The sequence below is a fragment of the Heliconius melpomene genome, chromosome 11 (genome assembly GCF_056956725.1).
Source record: "Heliconius melpomene rosina isolate 202511_hmr_F chromosome 11, ASM5695672v1, whole genome shotgun sequence".
Lineage (NCBI taxonomy): Eukaryota > Metazoa > Arthropoda > Insecta > Lepidoptera > Nymphalidae > Heliconius > Heliconius melpomene.
This window is the reverse complement of record NC_140399.1, coordinates 4,141,308-4,168,663: the sequence shown is the minus strand read 5'-3', so window position 1 is coordinate 4,168,663 and position 27,356 is coordinate 4,141,308. Positions and strand designations below refer to the sequence as shown.

The window sequence follows — 27,356 nt, the reverse complement described above, 5'->3', positions numbered from 1 at the left end:
AGCATTGTGACTGTGACTGTAAACGCTACAGGTTGTGGGTTCACTTCCCACTCCAGAAAAAACTATTTATTATCTTCATTTTATCGCTATGATAACAATCTCGCCCCCAGAATTCGGTGAATAGTGTAGAACGAAAGTGTCTTAATGGGAACGGAGTGTCTTAACACTAGGTTCCTATGTCTACTCTGCTATATCCAGAATACAGTTTAAAGCTAAAAAAAGGGCTCGTACAATTACCTACTTCAGGTACTAGTGCACTGGTTGCTTACGGTTGCGTGTATGCAATGTATGCGAAATACTTTTTTTTATTTTCACACTTTTTTTAGGCCCCATGGGCACTGTCCTGAAGGGCAGGTGTTAATCAAATTAGTCAAAGTACAAGTAGTAATCTGAATTTTGTATAAAAAACCAAATTAAACTTACAACTTCCTCCGTCTTAAAATAGAAAAGAAATATTTTATAAAATATAATTTATTTGACAGACCATCTTTTTTTATGTGGATAATGATAGAACAGTGATGCTCAGAATTATCAACGTAACTAAATATGCAAAAGAAAAATTAATTTCTGTGAATGTCGCACGCATACGAATAAATCCAAAACGTGGAGTTAGTTCATACGTAATGAAACTGAAAATATCAAAATGTGAAACTGTACACATGGATCGTTACAGAGCAAACGTATAAAGTACATACATACATCTTTATTTATAATCGTACGTTCGCACATAATTTTCCTTATGACATCGGTCCTAAATTCCAACTCTCAAATAAACTCCTTACTCACTAACGGACGCGTTCATAAATCACCATTGAAATACATCGCAATAATTATATCGGGCATCCTGAAATTTAAATTATAAATAAACAAGCTTTAGATTGAAATAAATATACAGGAGTTTTGTATAAACCTAAACCCGGATGCCGTTTTATCACCCAAATAAATTGATGTATATTAGTAAGACTCTTGTTTATACAATCTTATTAAGAGGATTTGGCTAAAATACATGTCTGCATTAATTTGTGATGGTCTGAAAAACAAAACACCGTCTTATGTCAATATTCTTCCCACCATATTAGAACACTGTCTGAAGGTATTATCTACACACGATTGTTGAATATTTTTAAGTTACTGTCACTTCTGTGGTCTATAGCCTTAATAATGTAGTTATATTTTTTACATTTAAATTTACCTCTATTTACAGCATCAAATCTCCCTTCCACTTTGGAGCGAAGCGATTCCAAGTCAAAGGGGGCCGCGAAGCCATGGTCCACAGAGCGACTTTTCGACCTGAAATGTTGAAAAATTATATTACATGGAGAGCTCTACTGTCGTAATGAAGGCAACAAGTATTTATTTTGCAAAAATTTTTCATATTAATATCACATTTCTATCCGATCAATGATTTCCTGGCGTCGAAATCAATGTCGCCTTAATATATATATATATATAATATATATATTCTACAGATATTACATTTATTTATTTAAATATTTTTGTTCAATATAAATAACCATATTATGAAATGTACATATTTATTTATTATACGTATTATATTACACTTTTATCCTTACATAGCTATATTATTAGATCTCACATCGCCCTAATATAAATTCATATTTATAATAATAATTGTGTACCTAAAGACCTAGGCTTCTTATATCTATCTATATCTGTCTTCCTATTCTAGGTACTAGTATAAATGGCAACAGAACAATGACAGATGTGAACAGAATAAAACTAACACAAATCGAAATAAACAGTGAAATACTCGTAGGTATCAAACACTTCAACTTTGACGGCCATTTTAACGTACGCAAATTACGAAAACTCCAGAAAAAAAATCGTGTGACCGTACGTTTAATTGGCAAGTGTTGACATTAGACGCCCTAAATAACTTTGCAGATCTGTTTTCATATATACATACAACCGGGATCAATCAAGAGTCGGGAGTTTATCTTAATTTATCGTCTTTTCAACGATTCGCAAATTCTCAGTGTGGACATGTGATGGCATGTGAGATAAATATACTGGATTGGTAATTTATTTTAGTATTGAATGATAAGTAAATAACATTAATAATATATAATGTACATATATTAATAATTCTAAAAACAGATTATTACACATGTGTTTACGAAATTAACGAGCTATGATTATGAACAAAAATACAGTATTTCCTGTTTGCATTGAACGTTTCCTCCAGATTTTTGCATACTTTCATACGTAGTCTTATTTATCATATAGGTACATAGATAGAAGCGCAAAAAAATTAAAGCTTATAAAAAATCTACTTACATTATTATAATTTTCAAATTTTATATATTAATTTCTAAATGAATATTTTACCTTTTGTAGGACTGGTCGATGCTTTCCGCACTCCTGGACAGCTGCTGTGAGGCGCGTCTAGACCTGCATGCAACACAACACTCTAGCTAGCACAGGCTATGCATGCAAATAAATGTTAGAGACAAATTTCACAAAACATTTTTTTTTACTAAAATTTATACATTTGTGAAATTTGTCTAAATAACTACATTAAGGATTTTGCATTAGTTATATTAACAAAATTCTGATTTACTTATGAATTTCTGACATAACAACAATATCCAATGCAACATCCTTATTTAGCGCAAAATGACGTTAAAAAATAAATAATAAAAATAAAAATTATGGAATCTGTGACAAAACTATAAAAAAAAATATCACATATGTATTTCCATGCGATGCAGATGATTTAAAACAGTCAGGCATTACAAAGAGTTTATATATATATATATATCTTGACTATAAATATTTAATTATTGAGACTTACTTGTTATTGAGAACATTTACAATTTAATTAAATTATGTATTATGTGTGTGTATGACATTAAAAGTAAAATGAAATAATTTAACTGGATGCCATTTATTTAACATTAAAACTAAAATGTTTTTTATTACCAAAAGGCAGTATTAAGCATACAAAAGAAAAAAACACAACGGTAGCGCCATTAAAATGTAAAGCTACTACAGTAATTAAAAACATAGTGAGAGCTGATTAGAGTTGGCTGAAATATTCTCATGGTAAAATGTTTGCTTACTTATTATAAACTAGCGACCCTCTTGCGGCTTCGCCCGCTTTTACTACTGGATTATTCATATAATGTATGTTTGCAAAGCACTTAAGATAATGTGAAAATTAATTAAAGTCTAATGCAACCCGCATTTTCGTAGTTTCAATAAGAATTTTCCAATTGTTTTACACAGCAAGGATTTTTTAGTAGGTACCGTAATTTTAAATCTGTGCTACTAATCTTTTCAAGTACTTATTAAAATATTTTTAAATGACTATTTTTAGATAGTTAAATGTCTATTTTTAAACGGAAGAAATTATAAACAAAAGCCTACCTACTAATAACTACTACAAAAAATATGAAACCAAATATATCGCGCTGAAATAATACATTCAATTCCAATTATCCAATACGTGCAAACGCATCTAACACTTCGTTGCTATAGAGGCAGGCGGGTTTTTTTTCGAGCTTGTGGTTAATGCTGAAGAGGGTATTCTGTCCCTGATGAAAAGCAAGCACTATGTGGCTGCCTGTGAGGAAAATTAAATAGAATGCATTGGCCGGGAATCGAACCCGGGCCCGCGTGGCAGTCGAGCATTCTACCACTGAACCACCGATGACTGCTCATGACGCGCTTGTATAAGCAAAACGTCGCGGGGCGGCAAGGATGTTTTAATATTGTAACAACTTCTAAGGTACTTATTAAAATGAAAAAACAGTAAAAGACAGTTTTGATCTACATTAATGGCCAACGTAACTAATATACTTATTTATATGCTGAGAGTAAGGGATAAGTAAAACTTGAGTCGGCACAGCTAATGTATCAACGGCGGGATGTGTCAACAATTAAATGCGTTTTTCTCTAATACTATTCGCAATTTCGAAATAATGTAAAAAGCAAATTTAATCTTCGTTTAACGTAGAAAATTAATAAAGTATTTTAAAGGATAAGGATTGATACCATTATGGAAAAATATCCCTCACAATAAAAAATATATTGAAATTACTATTTTTAGACAGAAATATGATCACTACACGTTATTCTTAAAAGATAAAAATATGCTCTCGCGGACTTTTTTGTAGATCTTATTAAGAGGAACAATACTCCAGTACATTATTTTCATGTAGTACTTACCATTAAAGCAGCGCATGCGCGAAAGTGTCTCAACGGGTAGGACTTTAGACACATTTATCGTATTTATGTTAATTTACATAAGAATGTACAAATAATAAACTATATATAAACCTTCCCTGAAAAATACTCGACCTAATGGTGAAAACTGCATAAAAATCCGTTGGGTGGTTTAGAAGAAGAAGAGTTAGAAAGTTCAGACAGACACGAAAAGCGACTTTGTTTTATAAGATATAGGAAGTGGTAAAAAAAAATAACAACAAATATGACATTGAAAATCGATTAAGCAGAAACACTAATTAATTATCTGCGAAAAACATATATTCAAGTACATAATAAATAAATCAAAAGCAATTAAAATTATGAAATCGTTCACAGATCATTTTAGCAATATACCGAGTTGTAAAAAATAGATATAAAAATGTGTGTATTACCAATTAGTTCTGAAATATTCCAATATGATCGACATGAATGTTGTCTCACAAGCACAACTGCACTTGACTTACTCAATAAAATTCAATAAATTAATAATTTATAATAGCGACAGTATGTTACTTTTTAATCAGCGATAAGTGAACATCTAAGCTAAAATAGACCAGAGTTCGTTATTATATAAATGTCTCGTGAACAGTTTAACTGGAACTCGACCCTTGAGGGATAAGAAGCCAGATACAAGTGGTCCGCGCCATTTTATTTAATCTTCGCTATATGGTTCAAGTGAGCGTGTGCTGAGAGATCTCGGTGGAGTGGTCTCGGGCTAGCTAATCGCACGAGTGGAGGACGGAGGGCCCGTCCTTGACACCGGCCGGGCTCGCACTTCTATATTTACAAACATCGGTACGTCTGCCTCGCCTTGATTACATTATGAATGCCAATTAATGTTGTTTGTCACTACTGTGTCAAGAAGAGCTCCATTATATAATGGATATATTAGCTCGATTATATAATGGATTATTACCTAGTGTTAAGATACCGTTTCCCACTTTGTACCGAATTTTAGAGGCATTGCGTGAAAAATTGGATATATTAATTAATTATTTCATATACCTAATATGCTTTTTGCATAGGTTCAGTAGGCTAGGTAAGGTGACATTCGATCCAATTCATTGTTATATAGAAAACTGAATTGATTAGCAAATCATATCATAAAATATATATATAAAAGCATGGCAAAGGTGGAAGTGAGTGCAACATAAGCTGTTGCTATTATTACACAGTCCACATCACTTGTTTTCCTTTCGTCGTAACTTTCGTATTCACCGCGTACCCGACTGAGGAACCAGTTCTGTGGCGTTCCTACTATGGGTATAGAGTGTAATTTACATATATGTAATTTAAAGTCATGTAAATAGGTGATAATAGTTCAATAATAATTTTACAAAAACAATTGAATTAATATTAATATAATATAGCTAGTAATACACCCGCGGGTTCGTCTGCTTTAACTTATATAATATTATAACCAAATCATATAAAATATTTACATAAATTTTAACCTATTTGTTATTCTGATAACCTATATAACTGTAAAACTCAATCGAAATCCGTTTAGTAGTTTTTACGTCAAAGTGGAACAAACGTCTATCCTCGCAAACTTTCTTTATAATATTCTATTAGGATAGGGTAGGAAAGGATAATAGTTTAAATTAAATTAAATTCATTCAGACAAAAACACACCTTGACGTAAAAACTATATATTACTATATAGTTGTTTTTTTTTAATTACAAATTCTTCTTATTATCCTTGTACGTTATATAGGGTAATGGGGTTTCTTATAACAATTAATAATTAAGATTTCCCACTAAGTAACATATTGTGAAACAATCGACGTCCCATGATAATAATAATCCAATCAATTGCACGCTATACATATCAAATAGATAAAAATAACAGATACAAGTCTTGCATTATGTAGTTTATCGTAGAATAAAAATATCCTAAACAAGAATTAAAATTAATTTTGAGCTTTGTTAAGTCATTATAATTGTTTTCATTTTAAGTGGAATATTTTATTATATTTTATTAAGTTCCATCACTCAACACACAAGAATCTCCAGTATTTGGCGAAAAGTGGGGAAATGGCAGAATTTTAATGGAAACAGAGTGCAGGATACAGCAATAAGACATTCCGTTCCTCACTTTCCTCTGATATTTCAAGGCATTGTGTGTTGAGCGAAACTCAACGCCTTGGGACCAGACCAAAAAAAAACTTAATTAATAAATAACAATTAATTAATTACTCCGACTGGGAATCGAACTCACAACCACCGCGTTGCAATCACACACTTGCGCCACCACGATCACCTCACATATTTCTGTGTGTGTGTGATACGGAAATGTGTATATCTAGTAACCTACAGAAAACCGAGGTCAATGGACTAAAGTTATTATGAAACCACCTACGCGCACAAACGCACGCACGCTTTGCTCGATCACAATATTTTACTATTGCACAACCAATTTGTCATACAAAGGGGATAACCGATTGTTTAGACGTCTGTCTCTTCATGAAACAGTGCAGACGTGAGAAAAGTATTGACCAATATTTATCTTATCTAGTTTACTCAAATATATGTATTTTAATGTATATTAAAAGGTAGAGGCCAGTTGTGGCGCTCTTCGCTCTGGTAATGAGGTAAGCACGGCGTAGAGTTCTGTCACTCATCAAGCAACGCCTTTACAGCTCGGCGGAGAGTGAGCAACGCGAGAGTCTTAATTCAAGGTTCCCACGTTCCCTATGCCTACTCATGACTTGTGCAGAATACGCCGTAAAGCTAAAATGAAAAAAAGATGTATAAAAATATAGACTTGTAAAACAAACTAAAACTTTTCTTTGCTAACACAATTATAATAGTATATTGAGCTTATAAATAGGTCAATGGTGATATTTACACGATGTGGCGTTGGAATTAATTTTGCATACTGTATGCCAACTTACTATTAACAAAAAAAATATTTTGCTAGTACTACCGTTAACCACCGAGCCAAAGAAGCGCCTGCAATTTAGAAAAAAACCGTATCCTACTAATTCTTGTAATTTTGGTGAATAATTTATAGGTACCTGATGAAGTACAAACTATTTAAAATGAAAAATTGGTGCAAAAGTGTTAAACCAACCCATATGTAATATAAAAAATATTTGTTAATATCCACACATTCTAAAATTATTTATTATACACGTATAAACACCGAGGTTATTTGCGTTGCGTGGTGGTCGACCCTAATGGCAATGCAAGCCTTATAATTCACTATCATTTTATGAAAACAAAGCAATATATGACTGCCGTCCTACATTCAATTCTACATAGGGCGGTGCAATGCGATTTATTATGATGCCATTCATATTCTCTTTGTTGTAAATCTATACTTATAATAAAATCGTAAGAGGGTCGGCGTCTGTACTTAGAAGATATTTTAAAAAAAATGTTATTGGGAACCTTTATTAACGTAATAGAACTCAAAACTGTTTTTTTGTCTGTTTGTCTCTGCGTTTGTAATCACTAATCTCAGAATGGGCTTAACCGATTTAGATGCGTTTTTCACTATTGGTTTCTGGCAAGCTTCCGAAAATATATTGGGTTTTTTTAATTCAAATCGGTTCATAAATAAAAACGTTATATCCATTTAAAGTACTTAGCTCGACAAATTTTCAAGCGGGTGTAGCGGGTGGGCACGGGCCCACTAGTATTAAGTAAATGTGTTCTATATGATGCATAAGCAATAATTTCAGTGCCGAATAGGTCGTTCTAGTTCAAAGATAGTATCATAATAATGCAAAATTATTATACGCAAGAGGCTAATATTTTGATTAGTTTATTTGTTAAGATAAAATAATATAAAGTTAAGAGGAAAAAAATATTAAACCAGAAATGAGTAACCAGTTTTTTCGATCGGCTTGGGATTTGCCGCGCGTTTGCTACGTTCGTTGTGGTTTTTACAGGATTGATCTTAATTTAAATTGCCTTTACGGATTTACTATACGTCTACTACTAATACCTAATACTAGACGTTTTTATAAAATTTCATATTTAGATCATTTCAAAAGTTAAAGGTATAATTATATTTATCGTTAACTTATTCAATTCAGACGGCTAATCTGTTCAATTCGACTGATTAAAAATGATTTTGCAATTATCTGATATGTAACCTATATCTGCACCGTTCATCTAGGTATAAATTATTATATTTTACGAATACTTTACAAAGAAACATGTCTGTATTAGATAAATAATATTAAAAATACCATACATTGGTAACAAAGGTACCTATGTATTCTAACTCAACGAAATACCTACAATTTACGAAATACAGCGGTTTCCTTTCAAAATAAACAAGCGGACATTAAAAAATACTGTAAAACTGTGATATCGGTTACAGTTAATAAACGTTTCATGGCTCATTATATTGAATGCCACGGACAAACGTGAGGTGCGCATTCAACTGTACGCCGACTGCTAATTGCGGTGCTTCTCAATTAGCTGGGAGCACAACGAGCGCAATTGGGAGGAAATGGGCATCATCTAACACACGAAGCCACGTCAAAGTACCTAGTTCTTTTTTTTTTTAAAAAAATATGGTTTCCATTATAAAAGTAGTATTTGATAGAAAATTTTAGGCCGTCGTGGCATAAGGTAGGTGTAACGCGACGGTTGTAAGTTCGATTCGCACTCGGTGGAATGAATTAATATTTTCTTATCTTCGCTCTGACAAAAGCCCCTCAACACGCAATGCCTCGAAAAATTCGACGAAAAATGGAAAACAGAGTGTCTTAATATTAGCTTCCCTCCGCCTATCCTGCTGTGTGCAGGATAGAGCGTGAAGCAGATTTTTGATAGAAAGTCAAACAGCGAGCTGCATTGATCGCGTTCAAGGCAAATTAATTTGCAATAAAAATAAATATGAGTGCGCTGCTGACTTCATAGACGTTGTACTTGTAAGTGGAGAATGCGGCCGTCCTTGCGTAACCGCATTGTCAGAACACTACAACAGTGCATCGCCACGTGGATTTACTTCTAGATCCTTTTGTTTATGTGAGGAAAGATAGAAGAATTAATATAAGATAGAAGAATTGATAGAAGATAGAAGTCTTGTCTATATAATTTAACTATTACTAATATATTATAGTAACATTTTGTGACAAACTGAGCAAATATTGCTAACTTGTAGCTAAATTATATTTGTCAATATGTACATCACGATTTACAAACATAGTGACATAAGCACAACCTCTAATATCTTATGTGGAATTGTATGAATGTTGTATTTAGAAACATTTTTGTTAAAACTAGCTACTAGAATTCTATGAAGGCTATTTATTATATTAAAATAAATAAAAATTCTAGTAAAATTTTAATAACATTTCTCTAAAATAACTCTGAACAATTTGTTAATTAATAATTGCAAATTACTTACACAAGTAGCAAAATCGATGTTTTTTTTCTTATTTGTTATACAAAGCTACTAATAATGCTGAACTAACTAAATTGTTAAAGTATACAAAAGCATGACCCAGAGATATGAAAAAAGAAAAATAAAAGCACTAAATTCTATCAGAAAGAAGTACGTATATTGTTAAAAAAATAATTAAACAACTAGAAATATGGTAATTTAAACTACCTAACCAATCTATTTGGACCAATTCGAGTTAACTATTTCAAGGAAAAGCCAATAAAATCGCTAACATCCATGCTCGAAATACAAGAAATAAATAACGACTTTATAAAAAAATTATTTATCTCACAATATGCGATCACAAACCAGTTAATCGCGAGTTACATTTACTCGCCAAGTTGCATCAAAAGGTTTGAATGACCCACTTGCAAGAGAATATTTTTAAATTACGGTTCTTAAATTGGATTTAAGAGGTTATTAAAAATTTACGAGATTTCTATATAAATAATACAAAACATTAAATGTATATAATGAAATGTATATAATACAAAACATTAAATGTAGACGATCAGCATAATAAACAAATTTAATACTATAGAGAATTCTTTGCGGAAAGTCGTATGTTTATATTTTTATGTATTTTAATGTTTTGCATCTACGAGTATGTTGAACGATTTAGTAGCGTCTTGGGTACATTTTGGCGTCGCGTCGCGTCGTCTTCGTTATTTGGATTGAGGCCAATCTTATAAAAAAACATTGTATTTTGAAAATAGCGCAACCATGTTTTTAATCTTCCCAAACAAACACTGCGTAAGACGAATACGTCAAATTGTATACAAAAATATTACGTGATATAAAACTGACAAAAGCGTTACAACAAAGGAATATAGATCAGCATAAAATTGCCGAGACTTCTTGTAGGGTAGGCATCGGTGCTATACATATTTATATGTAGGTACGTGAGTTTTATAATTATCTATTACTAGCGGACGCGCGCAGCTTCGCTTGCGTATTTAGGGGTGAATTCTAATAACCCATGAAACATGTGTTCAATGAAATATTTTTAAGAGTCTAAATTTCTAATTTTATAAAAATCGGTGACGATTTAAAGATTTTTTCCATACAAACTTTCAACCCCTTATTTGCACCCTTAGGGAGTGAAATCTAGAACACCATGAAACACGTGTTCAATTAAATACTTTTAAAAATCTAAATTTCAAATTTTATAAAAATCGGTGCCGGTTTAAATTTTTTTCCATACAAACTTTGAGCCCCTATTTTACCCCTTTAGGGTTAAAATTTTACAAAATCCCTTCTTCGTGGATGTCCAGATTACGAAAATAAACATCTGTCCAAATTTCAGGTTTCTACGCACAGCGGTTACGGCTGTGCGTGCGTCTTACCTCAGTCAGTGAGGACAAGTCCTTTTATATATATAGATTGCTAGATGACCATTGTTAAATTTGTTATTAAAATAAATATCTAATATCTACAGGAATCATTATTTAATATGTGTTAATGCTAAGGAAAAATAATACTTTAATAATTTAATAATAGATAACGTGTAAAAATTTAACGAGGCGGGACTCGAACTCACGCCTTTTGGAAATAGTCGACTAAACTAAAAAAAAGTACATCTGGACGTTCTTATAAATTTCGTCGAAATCTTATACGCTTGTTACAATTTATTTATGTTATTAATATTTCTATAAACTGATTTTTACATATTTCCGATACCCAAACATAATGAAGAATATTGAAATTCATTTTTTAGAAAACATAAAAAATTCCGGATTCAAACCCGCGCCTTTCTGAAGAACTTCCATAGTAAATGTGTGTGTGCTACTCACAAAACATTTCAAATATAAATAAAATTAGTCTTCAAAAGCACATAATTACAATGTTTACAATAAAAATGAGTCACCAATGAAAAAAAAATTGGCTAAAGCACATCATATTGGCAGACAGCCCAGTTTAGTAGTACCTAAATATAATTGCGTTTTCTTTATTATTTATATAATTAATTTAAATTAAATTATTATATAAAAATAAATAGAATTTGAATAATAATTAAATTTAATTTTCTTATTACCGCTGTTAGTGTTGTTATTGAATATGACATTAGCAAAACCACAGATACAACGATATCGGTTAATACAAAACATAATATTGAATTAAAACGAACGACATAAGGCATAAGGCATAGCTACTATGAATCAATAATAATAACGACAACCGCTTAAATTAATGTCACCGCTGATTATAATACTGAACGTGATTACCGTGCGATATACGAGTCGTTGTTTATTTCATAGTAAAGGTTTTGCATTGATGAAAAATTATTAATCCAAATTAAAATATACTAGGCCAGTCGTGGCGCAAGGGTACAAAGTGTGACTGTAAACGCAACAGGTTGTAGATTCAATTTCCACTCAAGGAAAATGAAATATATAATATTAATTTCTTTGCTCGGTTGTTGAAGCAACGCGCGGCGTTAAATTCCGCTACTCAACAAGCAATGTCTCCAGAATTCGGCCAAAAATGCGGAATGGAGGATCTTACACTATGTTTCCTTTTCCTGCTATATGCGAGATTTATGTAAACATATTTGTACGAAATACCATAGACAAATAAATATTTAATAAACAAATATAATAAATCAATGTAAAAACAACATTTATTTATATATATTATTAAATGGTACATACCAATATAATAATAATAATAACAGGAAATAAAAAATCGACTTCCTGTAACTAATATTTACTTTACATTTAATAAAAGTAATTAGATCAAATCGGAAATAAAAAATTTGCATACGATGAGTGTGATATGATAAGTGTAATTAAATATAATATTTATTACATATAAATGTATAAATAATTTTATTTAAATCGAGCCTGATATATATTTTTAAATTATGTGCCATGTTCTAAATTCCTGTGACCAGCTGAGGTCCGAGACAAGTGGTTGCAGCACAAAGGAAACTAAGGTGAATGTACGATTGCGGAAAGAAACTCCGAGGCCATGTTACGAATGATGAAACAGTTTAGTCCCATGACGTGTCACGGATACCGCTAGCTACCTGCAGGTACTAATCATATTAAACTATATTTTCTACTATATAAATATTTTATACTAGCCACCCGCTCGCGGCTTCGCCCGCGTTGACTACCTAATTATTAATCTACTAAACGACATTACTTTCGATTTCCAATAATGTCCAGAATACTATAGTGAAACAATAACTAAAGCAGTACTGAGACCAATACTGAGATAAGCATGAAGAAACACAGACAAACAGACAAAAAAAATAAAACTTACATTGTTTTTGGTTCTATTACATTATTAAATGCTAAAGATAATATTTTTTCTTATATATCTACCATGTATAAACACCGTTCGATTTTATTATAAGTAAATACATATTTGCATTCCGGATATAAACGTCTGTAATAATTATATATCTTAAAAGTATATTTTGTTGCGGAACTAATATAAGTGGGCAGTAGTAGAGGTCTATGTAAATTACTACTAAAATTTTACCTGGTCATGATAAGACATTGACCTCGCTTTATTTGATTAGTCCGAAGTCAGTATTTACGAAAATGTAATAAACGAAAGCAGGAAGTTATAGGATAACGTGCTTTTCTAATTTAATTGGATAAAAAATTCTAATAATTATTATAAATACAAAGTATTATAATAGAGTTCCTCATCGATAACTAAACAGTATTATGTTATTGTTTATTTTATTGATATTTGAAAAAAAATAGAATAGGTACGAAAGAAGTTATTTGTAAGTTTTTATGACATTAAAATAATTAAAGTTAAAACTTAAAGATTGGACATGTAAGTGATAAATCTCATACTATAAACCTGATAAAGCTGTATTATCAGCGTGTTATTATGTAGTTTTATATTTCTTTATATAATCTCACTGACCTTTTAGTAATAGTTAAAGAAACTTACAGTAAAAAAAAAACTTAACCTGAATATATTGGTATAAATGAAGCGTAATTTAATAAAGTAGTTCATTTCAATATCTTTGGGATTTCAATTAATTATATCCAAAGAAGATTTTTTATTTATTTTTTTATTTTACTACGAATGATGCAATAGAAGTGCATGTGTGTGTCACAACAGGAACAAGTAAAAAATGTGTAAAAATTACGTAGAAAAACAATGACGATATAAAATGTTATTCATTCATTGCAGATTTCCTTAAATCGAAATTACAATTGCATCAGCATTAAATAACATTCATTTACTGAAATCTTTCCTTATCGACTAAGGATTTACAGAAACCATCTCAAATACCAAATATAAAAAATTAAACTTAATTTTTTATTTAAAAAGTTTAATATAAAAAAAAACAAACCCTGTTAACCATAAAAGGCTGTCTACGTAAAAACAGATAGCGTTTAAAGATAATTAAAGCATAAATTTGTCAAATGTGTACACAGTGTTCTCTTTGCTTAACAGCCGCAAAGGATCACGGAATTTTTTAACTTATTTATTATCATTACTTATTTGTTATCATTATCATTATAATTTTTATAATTATGTACAGAACTAATCTGTAGTAGTTTTGTATCATTTTTGGTTTTTGAATTTTTTGGATATTTTAATTTGTATATAATTTAAGATTTATAGTCCGATTCTGAAAGCAGCATAGAGATTGAGAGTGTTAATAATAAGAGCTAAGTAGTAAGTAGGTCAAGGAAATCCAGTGTCAATGGTGCTATATTTCCATTCTAATGCCATACACACGTTTACAATGTAAAAATCTATCAAATGTAATAATATTTATAAGTAAACTGACAGTAAAATAAAAACTAAAGAAAAATAAATAAAACGCAGAGTTATTACAAAACAATAACAATGCCTTAACAATACCTGTGCTTTAGCATATTATCTGGGACGAAAACGTTCCACCAAGAAGGCCTTTTTTGGCGTATGTACGATGGTGCCTCGCCCTCTTCATCAGTGTCATTTCCCCCAGATTTTCGTCTCTTTTTTCGTTCCAATTGTAAACGCGCTGCCCATGAACGCCTGCGTCCCTTATCGCTAGGTCCGAAGCCGTCGCTACCGACGGAAACGGCCAGAGATGCTCGTCGGGGTACTTCTATTGGCGGACCATCAAATTCAGTTAGTTTCCTATAACGCTCAGCAAATGTAGCATCGGAAGCTCTTCTTCCATTGGAAGCGGACGGAGAAGGTACATTGACCACAGTATTATCAACATAGGACTCCTCGTCGTCCGTTTCCGGTCCGAAGGTTTCATCGCTGAAGCGTCGTGGGGTTTCGTCGATAGCCTCCTGTAAGCTTGCAAGTGGCAAACTGGGTCGGTGTGCGCGCAGACCCCGAGGCACGCGCCCAGGCCGACCCTGAAGGCGCGCTAAGGCCAGCGGCACTGGTGATTCGGTTAATGTTGGCTCGCCCCCACTCATCTTTCACCACAAACACTTCACAAAGTCAATTTTCTTTGACACTATTAAATCAGAGTCTATTTAATAAACTCCATTGATATAAAAAACTTTTTCATTTTTAATAACATAACGAAAACAGATATACACTTTTGGTATCCACAAATTAAATCTATATAAATTACGGATTGTTTAATAAATGAGTAAGTACTTGTATTGGATTGCCACTAAACTAAAGAATGGATCGTTAAGTTTCTCCTGGTATAGCTGACAAAATTTAAATATAAATAATTTTAAAGTAATAACTTCAGCAATCTATTCGTCTGTCAGCTTTCATTAATATTCTGTTAACAATGAGGAGATCATGAATTTCAAAAGCTTTGTTTCCAACGTGCAGCAAAAGAGACAATTTATGCAACTCTAATTTAACTAATCGACTATGACTTGCAGATAAAAAGTTAAACTAACAAAGGAGCATGTTATCATCTCACATAGTTATTTTTCTAATTTCTAATGCGAAACGATGTAATTTTAGAATGAATACCGCAAAAAAGATGATTTTCTATTAATGAACGTGTGTTGACAGAAGGGACGAACTTGTTCCAGCAGTGAGTACCAACTACCGTTTAAAGAGGGAGTAGCTTTCGTAACCACATGCCCGTCATCGACTCGCGCGCGACGCTGCGGGGAAAGTTGCCACCGGTTTGTATGAATTGCTATCTCACGTTACTAAGGTCGATTTCATTATCACTCGATGGTATAGGTTGGCAATTACCTACCCACTGTGTCAAGAACGTGAAAAAGTATGCGTAAAGGCGAAGATAATGGAGACACTTCAAAATATTTCTATAAATAAGGCCTGATATATTGGAATTATAAATTTGCAAGTTACGGCCGTCATGACGCAGGAGCACTAGTTGATGGTTGATGGTTCTATACCCACCCAGGGGAATGCATTATTATTTATTAATAGTTTCATTTCTTCATCCTAGCACCAAGGCAGAAAGCCCGGTCTTACAGTCATTCAACACGCAATGCTTTGAAAAATTCAACGGAAAGTAGGAAACGAAGTGTTTTAACACTAGGTTTCCTCTGCCTACCCTGTTATACACACAAGCATATATGCGGGATACAGCATGAAGCTAATTTTATTTAAATTTTAAATTTGCAAGTCTGGCGAATCTGAATCTGTCGAGTACGAATGACATGTGCTCGCTTGAAATAGCTAGAAAAACAATCAGATGTGGCGTCCAACATACACCACCAAGGTCGCGCTTCAATTGAGTTAATTAATTGTCTCTCATTGACTTTATAAAACGCATTAATATAAATAGCACATTCTGTTAATTACAACATCAACAAACATAAATATGAATATATAATATAGAAAACAAATTTATTTTTATTATTAAAAAAAACAGCTCTCTATAAATTTCCTATAATTTTAAATAACTCTATGAATATGTATTAATATAACATAATATAAAAATATCAGCATATCTATAAATAAGAGTTAACTCGCTGTAAATCAATATTTTCTATATTTAGAATTAACTATGGTCAAGTTATATAAAAGTGCTACTAAAGTTTCTTCTTGCGGCTATCTAAGGTAAGCCACATAACGGCCTTATTCAACGAATATACTAGTCTACTGTCAATGTCATTAATGACACAAGCCGACATAAATATGGCCTATACTATGCAATTATAGAAACAATGGTCTTTGCTAATATTATTTTAAATAAGCTCTTGATATTCATATTAAATTAATAGCTCCTAAAATTAATAACATAGAAGTTAGAGGTAAGTACATAGTTTATAAAATAAAGGCCAGTCGTGGCGCACAAGAGAGTGATTGTAAACGCGACAGGTTGTAGGTTCGATTCCCACTGGAGGATATAAAATATTCAATATTTTCATTTCTACGCTCTGATGTCGAAGTAAGGCGCAGCGTTGAGATCCGCCACTCAACTCGCATGTATATATGTAAACATAATTTATATAGTAGATTTAATGAACACACTATTTGTGTGTGCATCAAAAACTTAAATATTCTCCAAATAACAAAATTATCATTCACCATATTTATCATATTTGCTCGGAATAATTTTAAGTATTTTAATATATTTTAATGCCCATCGTAAGTAAAAATCAAACTACACTATTGTTATCAAATAATTCTCATGTATTAAATGGGTAAATATTCAGACATTATTTTTAGAAAAAAAATTGCTTTATTTTTTAAAGAAAACAATAATTTGAACGTAGCGGGACCTTCCTTCCATGTTCATTTTTTTATGTTTTAATAAAAAAAAAAATATTTCTTAAGTATGGAATATTCAAAATAGCTTTAAAATTATAACGTAGAACATTAACGGTTTGCAACATAGTCAAAGTAATAGAAACGACACGGGGTTTATGGTAATAGCTAAGCGAATGATAGAGCACGCACAATCCCTCATAAATGCAGCGGCGTGACTTTTATTTTCTTACTTATCGCATTTTTACTACGGTTTAACCTACCTTGTGTTATGTACTTTTACAAATATCTTTTTGTCTTTGTAGGTGTTAATATTATACAAAAATAATATAAATCTTTACTAGTAATATCTTTCAATTTAAATATCTATATCATATTAATATACTAGAATCACAATCTTTTAAAAAATAAGATGAAATATAAGCAAACTTATTGCTCAGAAACTTTATACTATACAAAAACAAAGACTTAACCAAAAAAAACGCAGGAACAAGAAAGGTACGGACCATCAAAGTTTGTGGCGCACAGCGACCCAAAATAAAAACTGTCATAAATTATGGATGTAGATAGGTGTGATGATGTACACCTTAGGGAGGCGAGCGTACTAAGAAAGGATTTCCCATAATGTCTATTTCAATTAATGATTTTACATTTCTTGTCACAAACTCCACACAAACATAGTTTTAAGTGGCATTTTGTAAAAATAATATTCTCCGAATTACACATTTATCGTACAAATATCGTTTATATTACATTTCATGTTTTCAAATATCACAAGACAGAGTGTTAATTTTATTATCACGATTTAAGGAATATTTTGCAGATTGTAACATTATTTGATTTACCTGACAAATAGATTATCTAACGTGACTTTACACACACGAAATACACGCAATTTAAATTAGTATTACAGTTTACTCTTTCTTTGGTATAGTACTTACGATATTTTCTGACTTCGTTAAAAAGGAAACCATGAAGCTTCAAAGAGGATAGCCTCTCTAGGTATATTAATAGATACCTACATATTTCATATTATTATAAAGAAACGAAAAGTCATCTTGTAAACAACAACGCTCGTGTACTAGTAGGCACGTCTTTCTCAAGACTTGAATAGAAAAGAAAGAAAAGCAGCAGTTGAAAGGAAAACGTGTCCACATAATTAACTTGAATTAGAGTGAACAGTATCTGGAGCGAGATCAATACATGTCCGCAAACAAAGACAGAGTCGGCAAATGCAAACAACGAATATTTAATGAGCCTCCCATAGCTCGCAGCTGAACTGAATACAGATTAATTGTTTACGACAACAACAAAGTAGCACGAGACAAAGAAAATCGATCTCATTGATATAAGTATAATGAATAGTAAAATAATAGCCACCATTTATGTATTTTATTTGAAGTAGGAAACGCATTTACCCCTACCTACCTACCTATACTATAATCTAACCGCTTGTATAATATTATGACAAACTTAAATACCATCCACACCACCTGGATACGTGGCACTCCACTACTGTGCGGTTTCGTAGAAATTTCCTTCCACGCGCCACCGAACTGTGGAATGGCCTACCCGCGGCAGTGTTTCCAGGTCGGTACGATATGGGTACCTTCAAAAAGCGCGTCTATCTCCACCTTAAAGGCCGGCAACGCACCTGTAGCTCCTCCGGTGCTGCACGGGGTCGTGGGCGGCGGTGATCATCATCAGGTGACCCGAACGCTCGTTTGCCTTGTCCTTCTTCCATAAAAAAAAAAAAAAAAAAAGCAACAAAGTTGTTGAGAAAAATGTTGTTAGCTGACTCATGTACATTATAAATAACTCGTATTACTATTAACCTGCTGTTGATTATACTTAATTTAAGATTTAATAAATTTATTTAATTTCAGTGTGTTGGAGAGTAAGAGAGGGGGCAAAGGGAGTATATGTTAAGATAATCTGCTCCCCACTTTCCGCCGGATTTTGGGGGCATTGCGTGTTGAGTTACGGAACTCATCGCCGCGCCTCGAGAACCAGAGAGGAGAAATGGAAATATTAAATATTTCATTTCCTCAAATTAGAATCGAACCCACAACATTTTACAGTCACACTCCTGTGCCTATGCACCTATGCCCCATACATTTCGTTAATAGATCAGATAACTTTTTCCACCATTTGATCTACATTTTCGCAAATGATAAAAATCAGATAAGCTTTCGTATAAAGCTTTTGATGTAAAACAGAGTATGACAACATATATATATATATTATATACAAACATAAAATATTCTCTTGGTTATAAAGGAAATAGTTGTAACAAAAGTTTAGAGAAGCAAACATAGATATTCAATGACATATTAAATTATACTTGGCAATAGTATCTATTGTAATAATTAAGATGCATAGATGAATTCCTTTGGATAATACAAAGGCTCTAATGCCTCTCATGTACGGAGGCCAAGTGGACGCAGGACAGAATTAATAAATAAAGAAATGTTATTATATCGATTTACATTATTTATATATTTAATTAAAAAAAATTATAAAAAGGTATGTTTAAGGCATTGAAACATTAAAAATTGGACTATAATTTAGAAGATAATCCACATTCTTGCCCTTTATAAAAATAGATACTGGTCTGACAAATTATACTAAATAACAGCTTTGCCCTTTTAATTACAATTAATACAGCCTTTGACCTCATTTTTTCTGGTCATTAACACAAATAGTCATCGTACTTGATTTTACATAGCTTAACCATGCCGCCTAAGGTTGCTGCTTTTATAATATATAATAACAATAAATACAATTGTATTTATATGTGAACAGAAATATATCGAGTGGCTATTACTATCAATAATGAAACGTAGTATTAACATTTTTGATAGTAGTAAGAGATAGTCTATAAATATTGTTTCAGCTTTAAGTTGTTTGCGGCATGTGGCAGGGTAGAAATAGGTATCTTAGTTTCAACGTCCTCCACACCCCATATTCCTCCGAATTCTGGAGGCATTACACGTTGAGTGACGAAACTCAATACCACGTTTGTGCCCCTGCGCCACTACTGGCCTGGCCTGGCCTGGCCTGGCAAACGCTTTTTATTACATGTTCGTACAAATATACCATAAATACTTGTCTCTGAGAACTACAACGAAATATGAAATGTTTACTTAAAATGAGATATGAAAGTATCGATTCAGCAGATGCCACAGCCAGCCCTGACATAACACAACTCTCAAGTTACGTTTATTGCTAGAAAAATGTAGGTCGTGTACGATTTCAAAGCGCAGCGGGACTTGCACAACTCGAGTCTCGCCACCCGACTTTCAGTGACATTGGACCTACAGAATTTACCAGTATATTAATATCATTTACCTATCCGTAATAAGTATTTATCATTGATAAGATAAAACATTCAATCATACACTGATTGAATCACTACGAGTGTATACTTATCTCTCAATGTCATCATTTATACAAATGTAGGTGTATTTTTTTCCGATTATTTAATAATACTGCTGTAGTATATGAAATTAATTATATAGGTAAATTTGTGTAATTTTAAAGCAATTACACAAATTTCGAAATTGAATTTGACTGTATCATTAATAATTAAAAATGAATGAATTTGAATAAATGTGAAGTGGACCAAGTCTTAATTACTAATAATAAAAAAAACTTTATTATTAAAGTTATACTGCGACGAATATAATGAAAGTCAATAGCGAATTTCTTTTCGATTTTTTGGCGTCCGTACCTCAAAAGGAAAACACGAAACGGTAAGAGTTCCGTTTATTCACCCATCACTTTATTGTTCCTAAAAGCTCCGTTTGGTTTAGCTTGGTATAGAATTATTATAAATTTATAATTTACTTTCTTATTTCTAAAGCTACAAGTTGTTAAGTCAAAAAAGCTAAAAAAATGTGTTAGCAAGTTACTTATGAAAGATTATTAGATATGTTTACCGGAAAAAAGGTAATATCGATAAAAGCGTTTGATGTTTAATTTTTTTGAATATTTAAGTTTTTTTTTATTCATCTCCTTTTTAAAGAATATTAATGAAAAAACACACTGCACGCAAATTTATATAATATCTCATTCTTATATCCATATTCTTTAAATGCAATAACGATTTAGCTCATTTTTTAAATATGGCCGTGGTGTCATTTACCAACAACGGAAACGATTGCTTAATATGTTTGCTACATTACAAAGTATATGTGTGAAATCCTATATGATATAGACGTCTATATGACGTCTAAAATGAAATGCAATAGTCTACGAGCCGCGTAGACATTCGTAGCACATCTAATTAAACTTTACAACAATCAACAATGCTAAGAAAAAAAAAATTCTTACTAAAATAATTCTAAATGATGGTAGTTGGACATAATTCTACCAATCACAATCAAAATTGAAGGTATCGAAACACTAAAAAAAATATATTTTAATAATAAAATAGTGGCAAAACAATACAAGTACTGTACAAAACAAAACTTTCCTAACTCAAATCTCGTCGATCTAAGGTTCTTACGAGTTGGGGCCACGCACCGACCTCCTTTCCCCGTTGCACTGGCGCAATGGACAAATAAAATAACTAGACGAAGACGCCGGCCGCACGAATTCGTAGCGTAAAACTGCGCGTGCGACTTTCACTGACTTTATATGTACGTGCTCGTATCGAGGCGTGCGAACTTCGCGGCGCTTTGATTGCTACTGACTGAGTGATGGTGTGGTAAGCATCGCCGGCCTGGTGGGGCTATTGCGATACTTGGTATTTAAGATAACGCCGTCATCTGATAAAATATAAAATCAACCCCTTTTGTTTTCACGTCATATCCTTATGATTGATACATATTACACATAGTTTGTAATTTGTCACAACAAGTTGAAATATACATGATCTACACGTTACTGCAATGATGTTATTTATTAAAACAATTGAGTATAAATAAAAATAAAACTGGTCAAGTGCGAGTCGACCTCGTCCACTGAGAGTCCTGTATGAATTACTGGTTTGTAGGTACAACTTAATAAGCTGAAGTAAGTTTGCCTGCGTAACTTTACTTATTCTGTATAAAATAAATTACAATAAAAAGTTTGTAATAGTTTTTATCTGTAATATATAATTGTAGGTCCGGGGGAATACCTTATGGGTTTTAATTACGCGGCCAATAAAGTTGACAAGCTTAAATTTGTGGGCGTATGCACTCATTTTGTTTGAAATGAAGTACAAATATAAATTTGTAATTTTTTTCTAATTACCTACAATTTTTACTTTTTTCCTTTATTTTCATTGTAAGTTCTCACTTCATGCCCAATTTGGTAACTATAAGTCCACGGGAAGTACCTTATTTTGATTAGACAGCGAATTTCATAAAAAAGCATGATTGCGTTGACTTAGAAGTTTGTTATTTTATATTAATTTAATATATACACCCGGTTTCGAGATAAATGACATTGACAGACAGGCAGACGAACAACAAAATGATCCATGTAAGGCTTCCGTTTTTCTTTTTAGGGTACGGAAGCTTAAAAAGAATATTAGCCAATATTCCTATAAGTAGCAAATATTTGAACCTAAAACCAAAGCGATTAATTAGATTCAGATTTTTCAAATCTTGTAATTTTAAAATCGTTAAAGATGTAAAGTTTTGTAAAATGAAAAAAGAATATTGCTGTTAAATGCGGCCACGATACCTAACATACATCAGGATGAAATGCGGTTATCGCGAATGTTTACAGACAAAAGTAGATCAAGAAGCCAAATAACAAGGAAAATGAAACATAAGATGTAACAATTTTTAAAGATAATGTCTTAGAGTGTGTGCACATTAACAATAAAATAGTGTCACTAATCTCCATTAATGGCGAATTGATTAATGCTCAACTGGCAAGCTCGAAGCGCCATAAATAAAGAACTGAACTGAACTGAATCTCCATGAACTATGTTAATGGAGATTAACTATGTTATGTTATTAACTATGTTAATGGAGTATGGAGTATAGATGTGTAGCTATTGTTAATATTTAGAAACATGTATTTAAAAGCTATTGACATTGCTAAAGTTAGCACAACAAAAACTATTGTTTTATATTTAGAGAACAGGTTGATAGACCTTGGACCTTCTTGTTCATTTGTTCTAAATAGAATAATAGAAAAACGCTTTTTACACATTTTATAAATTTAACTTTTAAATTTGCAGCGGTCGTGGTGCAGATGCACATGCATGCGGCTACATAAACGCGACGATTGTGGGTTCGATTCCCACTCGGAAAAATTTCATCTCCTCGGTCTGATAACGAGGCAAAGCGCGACGTTAAGCTCTGCCACTCAATACCTAAAGGTTCGACAGGTTCGAGAAATTCAGAAATTCTGCGGAAAATGAGGAGAAAATGACGAAGAATATTGACAGTAGGTTCCAAGGTTCCCTCTGCCTACCCTCTTATGTACGGAATAGATAAAGAAACATCATCAGTTTTAATAAAATTCGTATACGAATGTATAAAGGCAAATAAAAATGTACTTGTAATTTTGGATTAGTATTGGTCTGTAAAGGCAAATATTGATTATTTTTCTTAAATACAATATCGCAAATCTCTTTATTATAGACTACCGACGTCATGATCAAGGACCATATTAAGAATATCTGACCGCAAAACATCCATGCATATGTAATTTAATCGTATTTCAGCAGATCAACCTTGAACTCTAAATACCGATTATCAATTTTAAAGAACTCAATAAATCTTGTACAAATTATTTATCAACAATTTTAATGGTACAGTATGAAGAAGGGTAAAATGTATATGACGAAATTACTCTGCGCTTTGATAAGATTTATTGTTTTTCTGTTAATAACGTATTTCTTTTCTTTTTAATCAATGCTATATCTCTAAAACCACTCAAATACAATATCTCTGAAATGAGTATAAGTAGTGGGGCGTATTACAAAGGGCGCTGCGTAAAGGTGATACATCAATATTTAAGTAAAAATAATACTACCAAAATATCTAGGTACTGCTTTCACTTTTTGTAGTTTTATTAAGTTTTAATAAATCAGTCAATTGCGAGTTGCTCTCGCCTATCAAGAGTTCCGTACCAATTTCATAATTATTATAGGTCCACGAGAAGTACACTATAGGTTTTGATTACGCGGCAAATTTCATAGAAAATGCAAAAAACAAAAACTATGGATACACTCTTGTATCTTTTAATCTGTTGACTTGAAAGTGAAAAGTGAAGTTGACTTGTGCTTCAAAAAGGCCGAAGATCTGTATATTCATTTCAGCTCGAAACCTCCACGCGATCTTTAGACAAACGGTATTTCTTGACAGAGGGACAAACAGACCCGAAAGTGGTCCCACAAGGGTTCACTTTTCCTTCCCTTGAGATACGGAACCCTAATTTTTTTATCAATAATTTTGCGCTTAATGAGCCATTGCGCCTCGTTTGACCCTTTTACGAACTTGACATATGCTATAAATGCATGAAGTAATAACACATGCATAGGTACGTACCTGTCAACCTTTACAAATCATACTAGTGAATCTTTTACACGCGACAGCATAATATATCGTCACGTCAAGATTTATCGACGATTTACATTTACATTAATTGTCAGTCATATGCACATGTGTTTATGATATGTTCGTGATTATGATAAAAAACATTTTTACTTAAAAAAAAAAAACAAAAAATATATGTAAAGAGAGAGAAATATCATATTTGAAAAGTACGACACTGAATTCAGAGATTGTCACGCAAATATAACCAACCTCATTTAAAAATATAAAATAAGTTAATTTAGATTTTTTTTGGCCAATGAACAAAACTCTACACCCAATGTAAACAATAAAAAAAATCGCTTCATTTCAACCTGTTTTTGCTCATAGCAGCCTGCAGCAGGTACCTGTCTTACTTTGTATAGTCAAATGAATAGGTGACGGGGACAGAATGCCGATAAAATTTAGTAACGGTACTTCTTCTGCTCCTAAATATTCGCTAATGAGGCCAATTTCCAATCTAGAGATAAGTGAAAAAAATAATAAAGCATGAGTTTAAAATAAACCGAGAAATATATTTTATTTTTCAGCTTTCTGTACGAAAATATTTGAATTTATGTAATATTTAAATAGATTTTTAAGATATTATATTTATAATTTTTAATATAATACGTGAACATGATCAGAATGTTAGTCGTAAATAAAAGAAATACAGTCGAATTGATCCTTTTTATACATTGATCTTTCTTTTTGAAGTCGGTTAAAAAGTAAAAGTAAGTAAGGTAGTGTAGAGTACACATATCAGTCTTAATTGTATTATAGGTATAATTTGTATCCTTTTTATACATCTATTAGTAATTAGTTACTTGAAAAAAAATGAGACTATTAAATAGTATATAGTAGTAAAATAGTATATAATTCAAATATGTTAGTATTGATATGTAAATGTTAAGAAATTAATACTATATTATGGACAAAAACTTTAAATAAAATTCTAAATTTACCATAAAGATATTTTTTGATATCTATAAATTCAACGTGTAAGCTGATGATACTGCTGACTTCCCAGAAGAACGGTCTTGACGGACATATGCATGGAATTATAATAATTTTATTTGTTAGCAGCGACCAGTTTGCGCGGATGCGTCTGGCTTGTTTGTACAATAAATATTTAACTTGGAATAAACTTTTATAGTACGAAATAATTAATATCTTTTCTTTTATATTTTTGATAAATCTTTAATATAAAAATATACATATAGGAATATATTAAAAGCGCTCTTACGAAAAGAATAGGGCGACTATAATTGTTTTTTTTAGACTTCGTTTAGTACTTTTAACTCGTTTCACAAAATATGTAGTAAAATGACTAGTCGAACAGAGAAAAAAAATGTAAATATGTAAAAAGTCTGTTAGATAAGCAATGTAAACACAAAAACAACAACAACTGGAACAAAACAAAAACAACAAAATAAACTAAAACAACGACAATATGATATAGATTTTCTATAGAAATGAAATTATATAAATTTGAGTATATTAGAAGCAATTCAACATCACATAGCGTAAATGAAAAGTAACGAAGGATAACAATGTTTAATAAACAACATCCAGCTGCGAGTCATCTGCTGGCTCTGCTGCGTTTACTGCACCAATAACCAAGGTCGAACCTATTGTTTACATCTTATTAAGTTTATAGTCCTTCCTACATTTGCACTTAAAAATAAAACAATTTAGTACTGGTGAAGGTCAGGGCCTGCCCTAAAATAGGGCATGGCAGGGCCTTTGGACACATAAAAGTTTGGGGGCCACGTTGGAAAGTTATAATTAAAAAAATAAACTGTTATAGTCCTTCCCGTACTAAAATTTCTTTTCTTAAGAATAAATTAAAATGATGTGCTTGAGTAGAATAAGTAACTATTTTAACTTTGGAGAAATACGAGAATTTCTGTAAATCATGGTAAAAACTACAAATTGCTATTTAGCTTATTCTATATGGTTTAAAATAAGATTATGTAATGAATATTAAATTTGATAATATTTTTTTATGTAATGAATAATTGTTTATAATTTGGCAAAAATGCATGTGATTCATCAACGTAAAAAAAAATGTAAAATATTTTTCTTTGTTTTTTATAAAACAATTTCGGTCAAACACTTAAATTAACGTTCTAAAATTGAACATTACACCGTTGTAAACAAAATCAGTATTCGTTGTATAAACATTTCACGTTATCTTGATAAGTGTACTTGCTCTCAGTATGACAGCAAACACGGCTTCCGAGAAATGAGATTGTTAAACGTTAATAATATATTATAATAACACGGTAACAATGGAAAAACGATAAGACAAATAACCAATAGTTCTCATATTACAACGCCAATATAGACTATGAAGTCCCGTTTGTTCCATTCCTGTAGCATATGAAAGCTGCAGGTCATATTCCAGATGGTATAGGTGTATCAGCGTTGCCAGATTCTGTCTCGGGGAAAAGCGGAACTTTTATCTCCGGAATTGTTAGTAAATTATTAAAAAAATAAATAATAATTCTCCATGTGCGTGGAATAATTTACGATAAGTGGGACCTCTGTCTTGGGATATCTGT

General features: G+C 31.9%; 1 protein-coding gene and 1 long non-coding RNA gene across 18 annotated transcripts in view; one reads left to right on the top strand and one right to left on the bottom strand.

The window, feature by feature from the left end:
* Positions 1 to 27,356, bottom strand: part of mtd (TLD domain-containing protein mustard) — a 73,884-nt gene that overhangs the window by 32,937 nt on the left and 13,591 nt on the right. For 4 of the 17 annotated variants that reach the window (XM_085193504.1, XM_085193508.1, XM_085193514.1 and 1 more), the window contains one exon: positions 1,193 to 1,290. In XM_085193504.1, coding sequence (XP_085049630.1) covers positions 1,193 to 1,290 — 98 coding nt within the window. Of the gene's footprint in view, positions 1 to 1,192; positions 1,291 to 2,349; positions 2,413 to 4,622; positions 4,642 to 14,479; positions 15,182 to 21,751; positions 21,977 to 27,356 lie in introns of those variants that run through there. The other 13 variants (XM_085193500.1, XM_085193499.1, XM_085193501.1 and 10 more) reach the window with 8 other exon arrangements.
* LOC146534445 (uncharacterized) lies at positions 1,213 to 2,495 on the top strand. The gene is made up of 2 exons (XR_014878463.1): positions 1,213 to 1,349; positions 1,691 to 2,495. It is a non-coding gene; the product is annotated as an uncharacterized LOC146534445 (long non-coding RNA).